The following is a 20384-nucleotide window of genomic DNA, read 5'->3' as shown; positions in this document are numbered from 1 at the left end:
TTTGTGTTTGATTGATCTGTCGTTACCTTGTTCATGTTTGTTTTTGCTGTAAAAATTGTATTTTATAAAATTTTAAAATGTTTTTTATTGAAATTAATATTTTTTAGATTATTCTAATAAACGGATATTAAAATTAAATTTTAAAAAATAAAAATATATATATATATATATATTATTTTCATGTATTTTTAATAAAAAATACTTTAAAAAATAATCATTACTATAATATCAAATACTACCATTTGATTATTAAAAAGTATTCTTTGATAGACTTGTACTATACTACGAGTCAAATCAAAAAAATTTAATTGTGAGAATAAAATACTAAGAATATGAGGATTTTTTAACAATATCATTAAACCCGAGTAAGTGGGTAAATCTTAAAACTTCTTAACCTGATTCCTTACCCAACACAAGTTTCTAATTAAACCGCATTAGAACTGATTGGATGTAAATCAAATGATTTTATTGGTTTAAAAGCAATTTAAATGATCGGTAAAAGTATAACTTGACTTATTAAAAAAAAAACATTAAGATGAAAACTTTTTTTAAAGTATTAAAATGGTGACATATTGGATGACCTTTGTTATTCTGCAACCTAATTCATGAACTCGACTAGGTTTAATAACTTAATTTTACTAAAAAAATCACTTAATTATATGATAAAAAATAAATGTTCATAATTTCAAATATCAACCCTAAAATATATGTTTGTTTGAGATAGTGATGAACTATATCTCATAAATTTTATTTCTCAGCAAATCTAACATTGAATAATAAAATAAAAAATATAGTTTTTTAATTATTAACAATATTAATTAAAAGATTAAATTTCTACTAAGATTACTATTAAGCCCATGAAGTGAAGCTTTAAGAGTGAAAAAAAAATATTAAACTCATGTTAAGTGTTGTTTTGATCAGTGTTATTAAATCCGGACCGGCCCGGAATCCGGCCAACTCGGTGGCTGGATCGGTCCAGGTTTGTCAAAAGACTGGTCAGTGCAACAACCCGGTCAAACCAGGTTGACCCGGCAGGTCAACCCATGACCCGGGCGACCCGGGTGAGAACTGGCCAAGACTGTGTTTTTTTTTTTCAAATGTGGGATTTAAAACCTATTAGCATACTCTATATTTCCAATAAAAAAGTTATATTTTTTCAATATGGGATTTGAAACACATTAGTATATATACTCTATATTTCCAAGAAAAAAAGTTATGTTTTTTTAATGTGGGATTTAAAACCAATTAGTATATATACTCTGTATTCACAGGAAAAAAACTATGTTTTTTTAATGTTGGATAAGAAAATTTTTTGGTTTAAATACTTCAACTTAAAAGCGTAACATGATATTTTTTTAATGTGGAATAAAAAACTTTTTAAAATATTTTTTTAAATTTCATTATTTACAATATGTATAACCTATATTTACATGAATTTTTTTTTTAATTTTTTCATATAAAATATTAAAACTTTATTTTTTTAAAAAAATTTCCAAGTTTATCCAAGTTGACGTCAATCCATGAAACTCGGGACCCGGTTCCTTAACCGAGTCAACCCTCAAACCAGGTTTAATATCTATGTTTTTTATTTTAAAGGGTCCAATTCAGGCTCAACACTTGACAGCCTTTGCTGACACGGCCAGAATGACTGCAACCTGATAACAGACTCGAGAGGTTTACACTGCTTGGCTTTGTTCCTTCCTCCAACATCTTATTGAAAAGTTCTGCAGCTTCAACACCCAGCCCATGGTTTCCATGCCACTTCGATCATTGATATCCATGTTACAATATCTTTGGCAAGCATTCTGTCAAAAAATTCTCCAGCTGGAGAAATGCTTCCATATCTTAATGTCAAGGATAGAGGTTCCTAAGTGCATATTATCTTCTCAAACCCTCACATGCACAACACCCTTGAAACATAACAATCGAAGTCAACGAAATTCTGTTCCATCCCCAACCTCATTTTATTGAAAAGATCAAGCACCAACAAAACTTCCTTCGAAAACAAACCCAGAAATCATCGATGTCCAAGAAACCAAATCTCTCTGAGACATCTCATCAAACACTTTAAGACCATAACAAACCCACCAAGATTTATTACAAAAATACAGATCAAATCCGAACCCTAACTTCATTGCAACGCAAACACCTCTGTTTATTGATGGAAGTGTAAGGCTGTCAACTTTAACACCCAATTCTCCCAGTCTTACACAACAACAAAGCTTCACCAAAAGGCTAAAATGAAGATGGGATTTTATAATCAGATTCCATGTTACAGTATCGGGTTCTTTCTGTAAATTGTTGAATAGTGATGTCGCACTGTTTAGATAAGTGAAATGTGAATATAACGAAATGAGCTTTGAAGCAAAAAAGACATGTTGATTGGCCCCAGTTGAGATAATGATAAAAGCATGGGTTTTTTTTAAGAGTTTTGAGGTCTTTACATAAATTTAGAAGTAAAGAGAACAACAGTTGGTCCCAGTTGAGATAATGACAGTGGAACATTGCATGTAACGCTCCAAAAGCGCAAGGAATGGAATCAAATACGTGACGTCATAGGAGTTAGTCAGAGATTCGGGTGCTGCAATTAATAGATAAGCTGTTTCAAAGAGAGTTTCCAACAACACGCACAATTGGTCATCAAGTTTTCAGCTGAAACCAACAAGGGGAAGTGCCTTTGGATAGTTCATTCGTGCTCTTAGGAGATGCTACAATTCGGGATCATTCATGAGAAACATCATTTTCGTGGTGCAACTGAATCTATGTGAAAACAACGTACAGAGAAACTGAATGGCTTCACTTCTGTGTAGAAACAGAAAAGGAAGAGGTCGATGAAGGCTACAAAAGTTAGCAGCCTTGAGAACCAGCACAGATAGACTACTAACGGTGCAACTCTAGCATTATTCAGTCAACGTCCACAAATGAAGTGTAGTCAATATCCTGTAGGGTAATTTTCCCAGTATATAAATCACTTGTATGATCAGAACAAAGAGGGAAACACATTCGATTCAGACTTCCATGAATTGCACTCATCCTTGGAACCTAATTGTCTTCATCTGCTGGGTTCACGTTTAAAATATTTTGCAGCAACCGCACTCGATAATTAACAGTATCCGTTCTGTCACAAAAATGACACAAGAATGTGATGGCTCGTCAGAAGCCAGTCTGATCAATAGCAAAGATAAAGCCTAACGCACTCATTTTTTGTAGCTTCATGCATTTATGCCAACGTCAAAATACAAGAGAACCTCAGATGATAACTTACAACAATTTTCACCATCTCAAGTTCTGGCAGCAGCAAAAGAAACCCAGCCACATTCGCCCAACCCCTGCACACCACTTGATAATACCAGCATCTTCCAGAGAAGTGAGTATGCTGATTGGCCTCGAACGACCCATTTTATTTGTAAACCCAGCCGTCTTTACAGCCTTCCTTACAAATTCAATAGGTGCAGAGACTTTCGTGCATAGTTTTCTCAGATTATCCACGTATGGTTCTCTCAGCATACTTCCTGTGATCTACGCCAAAAGTTTGAGTATAGCCCTGAGCCACAAGACGTGTCTTGTTTCTGTCAATAGACCTATTCCAGTTAAACTTGATTTTATACATTCAGCGACTGCCCACAACATGCTTATCTTTAAGAAGTTTGACAATACTCATCATGCATAGCCTGCCGTCATTCATCCTGTGAATTTGCCTCCTAAAAATTCCATGGTTAATGCACATCAGAGATAGCAGTAAGAAAAGCAATATGTTTAACTGAGAGATATTGATATGTAAGGTAATTAGAAATCGGATGTCTTGCTGTATAAATGACAAAGTCTTGTAACTTTGTTGGAGGAACACAATGACATTTTAGATTCTTACGGGGTTGTGGAAAAAGAGAATGATTAGCAGAATCACCCTCAAAATCCATGGTAATAGGAATGACAAGGGGGTGTTCTAGAGGAGACACAAATTACAAAGGAGACTAAAGAGACTGATTAGCAGAACCATCCTCGAAGTTCAAGATAATAAGAATGACAACTCTTGAGTTAGCATGCATATCTGCAGCTGTGGTGGACAAGTGTCTATCATGATTGCTACTATCATCAATTTTGGAATCTGTAGGGCTGTGTTCAGAGTATATACTAACAGGACCACATTCCCTTCACTAGTAGTCATACCATCAGGGAAGGAGGAAGTGTCGTCTGCAACAAGTAGTTTATCTGAAGATAAAGTCAAGTCTGTAGAAGCAGCATTAGATAGAGGAAACAATTCTGCCAAGTCTTCTTGTTGATTTCTATTTTTAAATTATAAAGAACTTTCTTTAAATTGAACATCTCTTGATATGAACAATCTTTTAGGGGGAGGATGGTAGCATTTATACCCCTTTTGTGTTGAGGAGTATCCCAAATAAACACAATCAACGGCTCTTGGATCAAACTTGTCTCGATGTGAAGTTTTTATACGAACAAAACAAGTGCAATCAAACACTCGCAAATGAGATAAATCAAGCGACTGTTTTTGTAATACTTTAAGAAGTGATTTAAAATGTAACACTTGGCTAGGTAGCCGATTGATTAGATATGCAGCAGATAACACTCTATGATACCAAAACAATTTAGGAACATGCATGATTAATTCTCCCGTTTAAGATTCTTTTTTCTCTTTTGTTTCTTCATGGTATCAGAGCATATCCTTAATACCCTACTGATTCTTTGAAATTCAAATAGAAGACCCTCTCAAGATTGATAGTGCTGATGACACCAATAGATCCTACAATATGATGGAAGAAGAGCCAAGTCCTAATCAACGTTTAAGCTCTATATTGTTAAATGAATTTAACTATCTTCCTTGGTCAAGAGCTGTGACAATTGCTCTTGATAGAAATTCCAAACTTGGCTATGTCAATGGCTCTTGATTCTCCTTCACAAGCTTATGAAGCTTGGCAATGTAAGGACCAACTTGTTATGTCTAGAAAATCATATTGCTGAAATATTCTGCCACTCAAAATCGTTTTTAGAGCTATGGGAAGTTGTTAAAAAGATGTATGGAAATCAGAACAATGCAACTCGTATTTTCCAAATCAACAGAAATCTTGTTAATCTACAACAAGATAGCAAGATTTATGTTCAGTTACTTGGGACCCTAAAAGGTATGTGGAGTAAACTTGCACTAAATCATCCCCACACGGTTGATGCAATAAAATTAAGGAAACGTGAGGAGAAGGACAAGATTTTCCAACTTTTAGCTAGCCTTGGTTCAGATTATGAAGATTCGCAACATAATCCTTATGAATCCTGATCTTCCATCCCTTACTAATATGTGCGCAAAGAAGAAGCTTGCAAAAAAGTTATGAATTCAATTCTAAAATCTCTTCATCAAAAACTCGTGCTTTTGCTATCAACAAATCAATGAATAATGACAAACTTTACAAGCACAAATAACCCGATTTAAAGTGCGAACGTTGTCATGATATTGGTCATTCTATTGGGAGATATTGGATTCTTCATCCAAAGTTGAAGCTGAATTTTGAAAATGAAAAGAGATCTCATCAAAGGGGCTACGAGCGCAAGGCTCACGGTGCTGCTGCTGCTTACTTCACGAGTTTTCTTCCTAGTAATGTTGAGAATTTTTCTATCAACCCATCAGCCCTTCTTAATGACTTTCCTGTTTATCTTAAGGAAAAAGGTGATACTATCATGATAACATCTGCCTTTGATTTTGTGGCGCTCCTCGGTAAGTTTGTGGGCTTCCTTGCAAACTGTGCAGTATGTGTTGCAGGAGGAATTTGCAATCTGTATTGGAATGAGAACTTATCTATTGCTTTCCTTCAATACAAACGATGCAATAATTACAACTCGAAATGAGAGTCAGTAAAGGACTGGTGTCACATCTGCATAGGACTCTGGTGCTACTTTAGTGGCTGGCAGGTAGTCAGACAGACTTGGCAGCTCGAGTGAAAATTCTTGCTTTCCGAGGGCCTTCTTTCTCTCTGTGCTGTAGGATGGCTCGTGCTGTCTGTGGTAGCACGGTCTTTGCTGTTTTATTTCTTTCACCAAGTCTTGTAATCGGCATTACCGCAGCTAGGATAGATCCTCTTTCTATTGTTTAGCTGTAACCATGAATCACCAACGTTGAAGAAGTTGCCTCTGGTGGTCTCGAACTTTAAGCAGAAGGTCCCTGGAAAGTCACTTAAAGAGCTTTTTTTTTCTCTGTTGTAAATTAAACGGTTCATTGAGTCATTTGGAAACGCGGTCAAAAACAAAGTTTAAAATTATTATTTTTTTGTATGTGTTTAAATTATTTAAATTATTTTGATATTAAATACCCCCTACATCTCGTCGGAGGTGAATTATTCAAGTTCAACAACTCGCAATAAAAGAAAAATATTTGAGATGGGTTGCTAAGACCATAAAAACTTGAGAAAAAAAGGATTGTCAGCCAATCTGCGCATCAGTTTGAAAGCTGAAAATTAAGAAAGGATTAAGGGCCCTTAACTACTGTTACAACCTCCTAAATTAAATTGGTTTTGTTGAAGGAAAGTGTTCTGTCTCAGTGTAGGTGGACATCCATCATAGAGACTGTAGGCTTGTAATTGTCTCTGGGTTAATAGTGGACCTCTAATATTTAATGCTCTGTCTCGGGCCAGGCTCGTAATTGATGGTCACCTTTTCTCGTTGTGGGAAAAGAAATAATGATTTAGAACCGTTTATTTGATGAAAAAAAAATTTTAAGAAAATTTTTTTTAAGAAAGTAAATTCTAAAAAAAATGAATTATTTTTTGATGCTTAATAGTATAATGAAAAATAAATTAAAAAACATTTTCCAGTATTTGGTTATGTCATGAAAAATAAGCTGAAAAATAACTTATTAATATTGTAATTTTCTCAAGTTTATTAAAATAATGAATAACAAATCTTACAAATTAAAAGTTGAATGAGAATGAAATTGAAAAAAAATATAATTTCATAAATTATCTCAAATAAAATAAATAATAATCAAAATAATAGAGATAAAATCTAAAAAAAATTTTAAAAAATTAAAAATGAAGAAATTAAAATAATAATAATCAATATTTCATAAATTATTTCAAATAAAATAAGTAACAATCAAAAGAAAGAGAATCAAATTTGATAAATAAAAAATTTCAATAAAAAAATGATAAGGAAAAAGCAAATAACAATTATAAAAATAATGACCAAAGTTAATATAAAAATTAAATTTTAAGAGATGAAATTGAAAAATAAATATTTAAAACAAAATATATATAGTAATCAAAAGTTTGAGGATCAAATTTGATATAATCAGCAAATAATGATATTTCTAAATTTTTCACAACTTTCAGAAAGTATTTTCCGCCCAAATTTTCCAGGAAAACACTTTCCTGAAAATCAAGCTAAATTTTTCTTTGACTGGAAAGTGTTTTTCGTTGACCAACTTTTCTAATGGCAAACAAACACAGAAAAGTTTGAAAAGTGATTTTTCAGAAACTACTTTCCGAAAAACAAACAAAGCCTTAACGATAAGTTTGCATAAAAGTAGATAGAGATGGTGTAATTTGATTTAATTCTCAAATATTAAGGATCTAATTAGCCTTTCTTAATCACTTTGAAAAAATATCAATTTCTTACCAACCAAAAGTACTCTTGGTAAGCATGAAATCACTTTTAAAACAGAGAGTCTGAAACCACTAGCTTGTCCTGGTCATAAAACGATAAAGTCCATTTTTTTCTTTAACCAAAGTTGAAGGAGGCAAAGGAAGTTTCCTGGAAAAAGGTCACCACACTGGAGGAAACGCATCCGATATCTTTATCCATCCAAGCGAAGACTAGTTATTTGATTACCTTACTAAAACGAAGATTAATAACATAAACAAGACAAAATGATCAACACCGAATGTCATTTTCCTAATCCTTAATTAAGCAAGATAGTGATGCTTATTGATATGTTTTGTAGTAAAAACTGCAATGCATTTTAATTGTTTTCTTCCATGCATGATCCCCACCAGAATTGAGACCAAGCATGAAACATGAAACCATGTCCTCGCCCCTCACTTCACGCCAAAATCGCCCATTTTCAGCGACTTCTATGGGTCTCAACGACGACCTATAGACGGGAGATGAGTGTGATAAACGCATGTTAACTTGATTGAGTCTGAAGAACGAAATCTGGATTCCATTGGCAGACCTTAATTTTACCAATAGGGCTCCGCTTCTACTGTCTGCAACACTTTTCCTTTAAGAAGTGATTACGGGTTCGGTGTTTCAAAGAGAAGTCAATCTCGTCTTCTAAACACCAAGTAAGAAAGAAGAAAAACCTGATGGAGGATAAGGTCTTGTAACCCACCGTTTATCTGTTTTGAATAAATCATCAGCCAATATAAAGGTTTAGATAGGTTTTTTTTTTTTAACCTTTTCCTCAAACATTGAAGGTGACAGAGATGCGATGATAGTACTTTAGTATATCGATCGACTTGAAACCCTAAAACAACTTGCACAAAACTCGACCATAAATTTAATAATTCGAGGGTCTAGAGAAAGAAATTAAATTAATTATATTCATTTAAGATGGTGTCTTTGTTTTGTGGGAAATGGTTTTTTTTTTTCTTTATTTTTTTATGTGAAATAAGTATTAAAAAATAAATGAATTATAAATATTTTTAGTCAATTCTTGAATAGTAATTCATTTAAAGAAAAAATAGTTTAACCTATGAAATATGAAAAAGTATTTTTATTGATATTATTAACTTATAAACATTATCTAACCACATCAATTATTATTGCTAACACCACTATAATCATTATTATCATCATCATTTTTTTATTACAACCCTACCACTATCTATTATCACCACAATTAATCTTATTATCAATATAATCATTGTTTTATTATTATCTCATAATGACTCTTTCACACCATTACTTTAACATATGGCAGCAATTTTCTTTTATTATCATTCATCATTACTTCTGCCAACATTATCAAAACCACAACAACTATTATCAATATCATCAATATTATTATTATCTCAATTATCATTACAAATATTATTATTATAATCATCACCATCATTATTATCTCAGTTACAATTATCATATCATAACTTTTCTCATTTTATTACCATTAATAAAAATAATTTATTCTACACACAAAAAATTCATATATCCAAATAATAGAAAATAACTTATTTTTTAATAAAACTGTTTCCATAAAAAAATATATATATTTCCGGAAAAAAAAAGGAACCTGAAAAATGAAGACAAAAGTCAAGTTTATAGTTTGGTGGTGCTCTTTCAAAGACAAGAGAAGCGGATATAAAATTCAAGTCCTAGTATCAATCTATAAGAATTTATTTTTAAAAAAATCGACAATTTACAAATATTTATTTGATAAAATTAAATTTCATGATCTATCTTGATACATATTATAAATATAATGTATTTAAAGTAACGTTTTTCCTACTTCCCAATTTAGTATTTTCACTCCATAATCTCTTTTTATTATTTAAATAGATCAAAAACTTTCTAATTATGTTTTTCATAACAAATTGATATTATATATCAGTTTTATACTTACATCTAGAAAATATAGCAAAGAGTACAAATTATTCCTTCTTGTAATTAGAATAATCAAAATTTAACTTTTTTATCATTACCATGTATCATAAAATTTAATTTATTGAATTTTTTTATTATAGTTTTTTTCCTACTAGCTAAGCTCTAAAACCTCCATACACCCCCTCGGAAGGAAACCTCCGCCAAGATGATTCCAAATGCATAAAAAAAAACCATCTATCAAGCTTTGAGGAAGTCGCAAATGTCCCCCTAGTATGGCGGCATGCCAAATACTTCTTTTTTCCTCTTCATTTAATTTAGTTTATGATTCTATAATAACTCTTTAATTTAGTCTCGAGTTTATCCCACTTGAGCTTGAGCCTTGTTCTTTCAATTTAGTTTCTAATTCTTTAATAACTTTTAAATTTAGTCTCAAATTTTATCTCACTCAAACTCAATGAACATCCAAATTACAAAAAGAGAAGAAGGGAAGAGAAATAAAAGAGATAATTGGCGAACTAGGTTAGTGCATTATGGTCACATCCATGACCCGAGTCATGAATTCGATGATTAGCTCAAGTTGATCAGAGTGATCCAATATGTCATCATTTTAATATTATAAAACAAAATAAATGTCATCCTGAATTTTTTTAAAATTTATCAATATTTTAACCAAGCGTTCGAGTTACTTTTGGAGCTCTTGAATTGACTGAGTCATGTTGTGGCAACTCTCACACATTAACACTTGTATTACATGCGCAAGACATGTTTTTTTCCCTCTTCTCTCAATTTAGTCCATCATTTTATAATAACTTTTCAATTGAGTGTCAAAATTCATCTCGATCGCAAGCCCTCTTCTTAATTTCAATTTAATCCCTGATTTTCTAATAACTCTTCAATTTAATTATGAATTTCATCTCGCCCAAACTCAATAAAGTCTAAACCACGGAGAGAAAGGAGAAGGGGAAAGAAAGAAACAACTTGTCAACTGGTTTAACACGTTGTGGTCGTGTCTAAGACTTGGATCGTGAATTTAAAAGCTAACCCAAGTTGACTAGTGGTGATTTAATATGTTGTCGTTTCAATATTTAAAAATATTATCCTGAATCTTTTTTAAAAGCAATCCAGCTATTTTTACTAGTTGTTAGGATTTTTTTGGACCCGTCAAATCATTTGGATCACGTTATAATAACTTCCATGTCGTTTAGTTTCAAACTCGGGCTAGGTAATAAATCAAATTAGAAGGTTCCGAGATCATCAAAGAGTTCCCATCCTTTTTCTTACATTTAAAAAAACATTAGAATCTATATTTTTTATATAAAAAAAACAAAAAACAAAAAGACAACATCATCTTAAGAATTTTTTTTAATCAGCCTGGATTTCGAGTAGGTCAACTTGGTATTTAATGAGTTTGCGGCTGTTGTTTAAAAAAATGCTCACAAAAATATTATTGACATCTCAAATACCTTCCCGCAGTGGATAATGTGTATGTGTGTGTATTTATGATATTTGTTTATGATCTAGTTTACGTTTTAAAAATATCCTTTAACATTTGTTAAAAGCTTATATATTGAGAACTAAATATTATAATAATTGAACAATTCGGAATTTCAATTTTTTTAATCTAATTACAACATAAATACAAAGAGTATCCCGTTTAACATTTTCAAATTTAAATGGATATTTACAAGTGTCTAAAAATCATTATTTAGCTTTTCTTATTTTTATTAATTATCTAAATTATTATCATAAATAAATCTTATTATGATAAAAGTTTTAAGAAAGTTATAATGATCAAGAGAGTATGATGCTTCTTTATTAGTCATCAAGATTCCTAGTCTATAATCTAAATATATGAACATGTGAAGAATAAATACTTCTAACTTTTTTTAGTTTTAAAGTGAATTATTTAAATTGATTTATGTCAAAGAACTATTTAAATTCAATAATTTAAACTGTTAGAGGAGACTTCAAGATATGATTTAAATTAACACACTTCCTCAAGTAAAAGCCTTTAGGGCTTAAAATTTGCACAAACCTATATTATTTTATGCTTAATTTTTATCAAATAAATAAGGATGATGAGATTCGAACTCGTGACCACTTGGTTATTAATACTCTGATACCATGTTAAAGAATCATCTTAACCAAATACCTTAAGTTATTAAGTGAGGTTTCAAGATATGATTTATATTATTCTCTAATAAATTATTGAAACGTTAACTTAGTTTTTTATAGTAAAAACATTATGCTAGAATTATTTTGTGTTAAGATGGCTTTGTTAGGGAGACGACGAAGATTCATTCTTCTTTCTATAAAATAATAAAATAATTAATTTGGAATTGTTTTTGTTTTTAAATCGGATAGATTAAAACAGAAGCTAATATGGACTGATCAAAGTCTCCAAACATTGTCAGCACGAATGATGCTGCTCATAATAATATAATTATTACTTAATAATTATCAGATTTCAATTTTTTTTTCTTGTTTAAAGAATATTCTCTCTTTAGTTAGAACACTTTACACTACAAAATTAATATTTTCTTGGACATTCCGACGTACCTCCTTTTTGACTGTGACATGAAAGAACCGAAAGACTTAATTGGAATAATTAATTGAGTAATGGATGTTTAAAAAATTGAATCAATGGATGATTAACGCAGCTTAATTAGTATAATTATAGAAACTGCTCAAGACGGGAATCTTGTAAATTATTTAAAATCATAAATAAATAAATAAAAAGAAGCAAATGACTGCATTTAGATTAAAATTTATCCATTGAAATATGGTTTGAAAAATATCCACAGAGCAATCTCAAGCATTTTCCTTTGACCAATCAAGCCGTTTTCATGGTGAGTCAAAGCTTCTCGATCAGGAGGGGTAATTGTATAAGACCTAAATTTCATCTTTCATTATTTTACATTTGAATCGAAACATGCAAAAACATGAACTAATTAGAAAACTTGAGAAACATTGTGAGTCAAAGTTTTTTTTTTATGATTTTGTTCTTCGAACACCCGAAGCTTCAGCTACGATATTTTTATCAAATAACCTGTCAAACAACTATCTTAATATAAAAACTTAAATTATTAGGTGAGGTTTTTTAATATACCTCCTTCAAATGACCTCAAGTGAAAGTTTTTTGGGTTTAAAATTTGTATAAACTTATATTATCTTGTACTTCATTTTTATCAAACAAATAGAAATAGTGAGATTCAAACTCGTGACTGTTTGGACATCAAAACTCTGATAACATATTAAAAAATCATTTCAATCTAAAAGTTTAAATTGTTAGGAAATGTCCAATATATAATTTATATTATTATAAAGTTTAAACTATTAGGAAATGTCCAATATATAATTTATATTATCATGTAATCATTCCAATAACTTATTGAATGTCAATATATCTTTATCAGAATCAAATAATTTCATAAATACCAATTCATAAATTACAATAAAAGATGAATATTTAGTCCTTTAGACAGGTTAAAATATGGCACAGATAAACATTTATAAATTTCAATTTGAGTTCAGATGTATTAGCATTAGAATTAATTCGATACTCAAAAACAACACTGAAACCAGCAGGGATGGATGGAATTTAGTAATAATTATTTTTTTATTTAAAAATATACTAAAATAATATTTTTTTATTTTAAAAAAATTATAATATGCAAAGCAAAACAGGCTTGAATCTAATCCCAAGGCGAGTTTTGCAATTAGGATTTGAAAAAAATATGAAGAAAGTCTTCGATCATATGATGGATGTAATCATCATGATCATCAAAGCCACATCTAGCAAATTAGTAAAATAAATGATTAGCCAACAAATTCTCATCATCCATGAATAAAAAAAACCCACAAAACACACAATGATAGGAATTCTTTTTTCTCCTATATACGATTGAGGGAAATACAATTTTCTCAGCAAGATCAACCAACCACAACCGTTCGATTGGATGATCCTTCTTCTGTGATCTCTTCTGTGATCTCATTTCCCTAACTAACCCCACACAATCCAGCAAACACTTCCAAGTTAAGAAAATAAGACCCAAAGAGGAAAAAAAGAAAAAGAAAAAGAAAAAAAAAGGACATTTTTTCAAGAGCGACAGACAATCATCACGTAATTTATAATCATGATCATCTCTGCAGTTCCATCATACGGCAAAAGTCCTCAAAGCACACAAACCCGTCTCCGTTCTTATCAACCACTGCTATCATACCCTTGCAATCCTCTAACGTGCACTTTTCGTCGCCAAACGCCTTGTAAACATTTAATAATTCCTCTGCCGTTATCTTTCCGTCACGATCCGAATCAAAAAACACAAAGGCGTCTCTCAGCTCGTCACCCCCAGCCGGCTCGCAAGCCGACCCGAGACGACTCGCAAGTACCTCGACACTAATATGGTCCACCTCACCTAACATAACGGCCATCTCCTCGCTGCTGGGCGGCTCGGCCCCAAGCCGGGTAAGAAGAGCCTCCAGCTCGTTTCTTGAGACAAGGCCGTCGTTATCTCTGTCAATTACTTTGAAAGCCTGGGTCAACTCGAAATAAAAATCGGTCGACATATCGGACAAGTCACCCGATATTTGAGGCAAAACACTAGTAGGAGTCCGAAAACCAGCGTTGGCTGCAGCGGAATTGGCCTTGACGTTAGAGACGGAGGAATCGGAGGCATCGGAGGAGGCGGTACCTGAGCTAAACGACGATGGTTCTGATCTTGATAGCATGGATCGGTCTTTTTTGGAGCTGAACCATCGTTTCGGGCTGAGTTTTTTTATGAGTTGCATGGCGAAATCTGAACGATTGATAGAGACCCAAGAGGAGGAAAGGGCTATAATTAAGACAAAAAGAAGAGAAGCAATGGAGGGGTTTTGAGACGAAAGATAGCAGAAGGAGGATGCTTAAATGGAGTGTGAAGGCCATGAGGCAACTTCCACGAAGCTTCCAATAGTAGTACTATATATATATATATATATATATATATATATATATATATATATATATATATATATTTCACTTTTTTCGGTGTGGTGGCCAGTGCTATATACATACATATATATATATATATATATATATATATATATATATATATATATATATATATGGGCCCGCGCTACTACAGTACGGCTCTGTATTTTTTTTTTTTAAGTCGGTATTAAGTAATGCAAATATTCCGTATTTTATTCGTGAAAAATGATGTCTAAATTAAGTTAATGCAAATTAATTATTTAAGTTATAATATAAATTGAGATTAATAAGTTTATTTTATTTTAATTAGAATGTAAAAAATAATGATATTAATTGAATTTTTTTCAAAAAATATTATGATACCTTGAAAAAAAAAAGTGGAAGCACGAAATTAGACAAAAAAAAATTAAAAAAAATTAAACCAAGTTAACAACCACAGGAGAACATAATATGAAAAAAATTAACTACACAGAAAAATTTAAAATAAAAAATTTATAATTAAAAGAATAAAGATGAAATAAAAAAATAAATAAGAGGGCAATCAAATATATTCAATTGGAGGGTTAAATTAAAAAAAAAACTTTAACAAAAATTTAAAAAAAAGATGAGAATCAAATTGAAAACAAATACACCATAAACTTTGATTAAATGATGAAATTAAAAACCAATACAACTTTAACAAAAAAAACCAAGGAAAAAAATAAAATCAAAAGAATAAAGATCAAATTGAAAGAAAAAAAATAATACATTACAAGTTGTAATTCAATGATTAAATTGAAAACAAACAAAAAATTTATAAAAATTGTCAAGATAAAAAAAATAGAAATTAAAAGAATAAGGACTAAAATTGAAATATAAAAAATAAAAATGACAAACATGTATTTTTTAGGGAGGAGGGAGAAAAAAAGAAGAAAAAAGTGGCTACCAATGACATAATTGTTCATCCAACGTTGACACGCGTCGCACCATGAGGAAAAGAATATGATGGCACTTTGAAATACAGGGTGAAAGGTTAGGCTCGGCCACTGGAAGACATTGCATGCGCCGTTTAAAAGTCGTGGACGCCTCTCATGCCCTAGCATATGGGGATCACGAGCCAACAACTTTTGAATATATAAATTTAATTATTCAATATAAAAAGATAAAAATACCATCAATGAATTCAAAATTTAAAGAAAAACTACATGAAAAGATGAAAACGCCTAAGAACCCATGCCTTTTTTTTCCCTAATTCCAAGGGCAAAACTATCTTTTACATTTCCTAAAATTAAAAAGATAGAAATACCATTGTTCAAATTATCCATTGAAACAGACTGAATTACAATGGAACTTGAGGCATTATTTTTTCTCAATCAAGAGTAAAAAAATAATTTTTACTATTCAAGTGAATAGTATTTTTTTCTTATATGTGTTTTTTTTTAATGTTAATATTTTTTTAAAAATAAACTATTAGATGAGAGACTAGTTAGGCGGGCCATGCTCCGTCGCGAGCCAACTTGTTTTTGGCTTAAAAAATATCAAAAAAAGTTAAGATCTAAGAGCTTTAAGTCTGACTGCAACACTAGACCCAAAAGCCTTAGATCGGTCTGCAAGGACATATCCAAAAGTCTTAGGCTAGCTACACCTCCGGACCCCAGAGCCTTTCCCTAGGCCTAGCGGGGTTGCAATAACCACAACCCCAAGTTACTTGGTTCTAGAAGGGGATGCCAGACCCAAGTTAATAATGAAAATAATAATTTATTTTATCCTTAAATCAAATCTATGTTTTTTTTAAGTAATAATTTTTTTTTCAAATTTAATACTATTAATGAATATAATAATATTTATAATAGTAATAATAATATTAAACTTGTCTGACCTAAATTTTTATAGTTTTTAATCTCTTTAAATAAAATTTATAGTTTTTTTCAATAGTAATAATATTTGTTTTCAAATTTATTATTGAAAATAATAATAATAATAATAATAATAAACTCTTCTAACCCAAGTTCTTATAGTTTTTAATCTCTTCAAATGAAATTTATGGTTTTTCTTCAATAATAATATATATTTTTTCAAATTTATTAATGATGATAATAATAATAATAATAATTTTTAATTTTACCCTTCAAATCAAATCTATGATTGTTTTTTAATATTAATAATTGTTTAAAAAAATTATTAATTATTATATTAATAATATTAATTATAATACAAATAATAATATTTATAATACTAATAATAATATTTTAAATATCAACAATAATATTTATATTTATATTATTATTATTATTAATACCCGGGCAACCTGGGTCTGGCACCCAACTAGACCCACATAACCTAGGTCTGGCTGGGGCTCCAGACCCAACCAATCTCAGACTCAAAATCCTTCATCTATCCCTTGAATCCAACAAAATTCAAAAGAAATAATTAAAATAAACAACTCAGAGCCACTTGTATTAACCCAGCAGAGTGACAAAGCTATTATATCTATTTAGAACAAAGAGAAACAATAATAGAACCACTGTCATCTCGTGCAAAATCAACCAAAATTAGGAGCTATCATGCAACCGGGTACATCGTGGTAAAGCCTGTATCTAACTACCAACCCCTCTCCAATGAACAAATCAGGAGAATGACATGCCATCAAACATCTACTGATAATGAACAATTCAACAAGTCATAACACGCCACGCACACCATAAAAAATAACAAAATATAAATCACCTACAACTTATCACAAAAACTAACCAAGTCTTCCCGAATAAACATTGTTCTAATTCACACTGAAAACACTCAAAGTTCACAGTACAACACTGATTTTTTTTTAGTTTTTGTTATAGTGTGATTTGCTGGTTCTGGGACCTGCCTTCCATGTCTTGGAAATCACAAGAAAGGGAACCGAAAAGGAGTCTTTCTTTTCTACTTGAAAGCTATTTCTCTTTACAATTTTTGTACCGATCCCCTTGTTTTCTTGTTGCTTTGGTAAGATTCATGGGTGTGGATGGTTTGCTTCGAACCTATGGGAATATCATAGTTTTCAGACTTGACATATCCACTAATCTGAAAAGGAGTTTGATTTGTTGAATTTTCGAGTTAATTATTTATAACTTATCGGATTAATTTGAATTAATTATTCTCATTAGAATAAAAATATTTTTTTTATATATAAGATATTAATTTAGCTTCAGACTTAATATATCCACTAATATGAAAAGGAGTTTGATTTCTTGAATTTTCGAGTTAATTTATAACTTATGATCAGATTAATTTGAATTTATTATTCTCCTTAGAATAAAAATATATTTTTTTATAAGATATTGATTTAGCTAGGTTTAAACTGGTCAATAAAATCATTAAAAATTTGATAAAAATTTAATGTGGTTGAACAAATTTAACCGAGTTAGTGTCTTCTTTGATTAAATTATAAATCTAATTCAGATCGGATTTGGGTATCGTTTAGGAACACGGTTCAAATATTATTAGGCAAAAATTTAAATTGTTTTTTGCTTGAAATTATTTTTTATGTTTTTGAATCGTTTTGACGTGTTAATATAAAAATTAAAATAAAAAAATTATTTTAAAGCATTTTCAAGAAAAAAATACTTTAATTAAAAAGCAACAGTTAGCGCAATATCAAACTCTACTTTTAAGGAAATCTATCTGCTTCTCCTAAGTTAGAAATTTCTGGGATGCATGGTTTTAGTGATTCAGAAATTGGTGATTCATTTCTAAGTAACAAGGACCTGTTCACTTAGCTAGCTTACGAAATTATTTTGTCTAGTATTAGGCGTTAGATCAGGAGTTAATTAATTGATTCCCCAACCACCTTCTGGGTGATTATTTCTTTGTTTTAACATCACAAACAATTGAACCTTCAAAATCCATCTTCATCACAATTGAATTATATTTGTGAGTTAATTTTCCGGGAAGATGCTGGCATGACTTCTTCTTTTTTCTGTTTCAATGGATGATGATAACCTAGAATTTCAAAAGCGTACGGCGGACCGAAGAAGTTTCCAGTTATTTAAGCAATAATTCAGAAGAAAGCAGGGTATGAATTTTGACCACGCTATTGCGCTACGTAATACAAGAGACTTGCAAATGCAACGAAATTGATATTTTCAACGATAATTCTATAAGTTTATCCAGAATATTTACTTAGTGATATTTTGTTATTTATTTTTTAAATTTATTTTTAAAAAGTATTAGATAAAGATATTTTTATCATTTCCGACAGATCAGAAGATTTGTTCTCTCTGTATCTATATTTTTCTTCAAGTTGAATGCATGAAGTAGTTTTTTTCTTTTCTTTTTGCAGATACAGGGTTTCTTTTTTCTATTGTAAAACAGAAGGTTAATTACAATTGATTTTTTTAAAAAGAAAAAAATAATCTCGTTTAATATTCAGTTTATTAGCTCCATAGACAAAGATTTGTTCCAAAGCCATTTGAACATTGGAAAATATATAACGGCTATTCATTTGGTAATTATATCATTTTAAGATATTTTATAGTGCTCGAAATATAATTATCAATTTTTATAATATACGAGGGAGATAAATATAAGAAAAGGAGAGAAACAATAAAGAGGGAATTAAAAATTTTAATTTTTAAGGAAAAGAAAGATTTTTGTATCATTTTTATTTCTCCTAGCAAAATGATATTTTTATTTTATTTTTGTTTTTAAAAAAGGTAATAAATTGCGCGTAAAAAAGGGAAAAAGCGAAGAAAGAAAAAAGATGCTTGCATGGAGATTCATTTCATGGATTTCTTGGACAGAACTTACAAGTCGGGCATCTGAAACTAAACTTTGACACCGCCCTGGCTAAATGGCAATTGCATGGAAGCTTTCCAAGTTACCAAGTCTTTCATTTCTGTCGGGAAAAAGAAGGAAAAATCAGATGTCTTTCTTAAGTTCTTAGCATCCTTTTAATTTCTCTCCACTTTTTTCAAAGACTTGTATTGACAATCAACAAAGGTTAAAAAGTATATGTGAGATGTCATGTGGTTATACAACTTACGATCAAGATTAAGATCTCATCTCGAAAAGTTAAAAGAGGTATGATAAGAGTGTAACACAATAAATAAATGTCTCAAGGTACCATCACTATTGCAATGAAGTTGAATGACGCCACGAAACAAATTAATCTTCAATAAGTCAAATTCAGTTAGTTCAAGAACCAAATAATGCTAGAGTCTTTCTCACACGTTAAACTAAAAAGTTCTGAAGTATTATTCACCAAAGGTGTCGAAATTCAAGCTTTACATGTGTTTAAATAGTTCCGAGAAATTAACCATAATAGATCTGTCCTTTTAGGCTGAATTGACCCACTTACAAAAACTGATCCAAAACATTTACTAGTAAGTACAAACTCTAATCCAAACAAGTCTTGGATCCTTGCTGAAAATAAAATATTAATTAAGTCCAAACAAGCCTTGAGATGGAGCTAACAGAATAAAAATAAAGCTCATAAGTTTAAGTCTTGTTTTGTCATGAGAAAAGAAGAAGAATAGAAAATATTGTAGGTTTGATATAAGACTTATTTATCGCATATAATGCTGCGCAATAATCCTAGGAAATAAAAAAGAACTTACTACCCCTTTGGTTTTCAAGTTAGAATAGGATTCTGATCTTAGCCTTATATTTATTATTCTTTTAGAAAGAAAATGATGTTGCTTTTAATACTCTTCTTTACCGTCACATGTGTTTTCTAAGTTAGCTTGGATTCATTTGTTTTCTTTGTTGTGTTTTCTCTTCACATGGAAACATCATAGTGTTAGTTTAAAATGACATGTGATCAATCGGTTGGTTGCACGTAACATTATTATATTCATATAACTACATGTTTATTATTAATAAATACTTAATTTATCTTTAATATTCATAT

At 30.6% G+C, this 20384-nt stretch overlaps 1 protein-coding gene across 1 annotated transcript; it reads right to left on the bottom strand.

Annotated features, from left to right (window-relative positions):
- Positions 1 to 13416: 13416 nt before the first annotated feature.
- LOC133676548 (probable calcium-binding protein CML36) lies at positions 13417 to 14476 on the bottom strand. The gene has a single exon (XM_062098230.1). It carries the CDS (start codon positions 14332 to 14334, stop codon positions 13684 to 13686), a length of 651 nt encoding a protein of 216 aa, XP_061954214.1. The 5' UTR covers positions 14335 to 14476; the 3' UTR covers positions 13417 to 13683.
- Between the last annotated feature and the right edge of the window lie 5908 nt (positions 14477 to 20384).

This window comes from Populus nigra, chromosome 17 (assembly GCF_951802175.1).
Source record: "Populus nigra chromosome 17, ddPopNigr1.1, whole genome shotgun sequence".
NCBI classification, from domain to species: domain Eukaryota; kingdom Viridiplantae; phylum Streptophyta; class Magnoliopsida; order Malpighiales; family Salicaceae; genus Populus; species Populus nigra.
The sequence above is the reverse complement of the archived record's forward strand: the minus strand, read 5'-3'. Positions and strand labels throughout refer to the sequence as shown.

What these genes read in the sequence shown, in the direction of transcription:
- LOC133676548 (XM_062098230.1), bottom strand. Translation starts at nt 14,334, where the DNA reads ATGCAACTCATAAAAAAACTCAGCCCGAAACGATGGTTCAGCTCCAAA.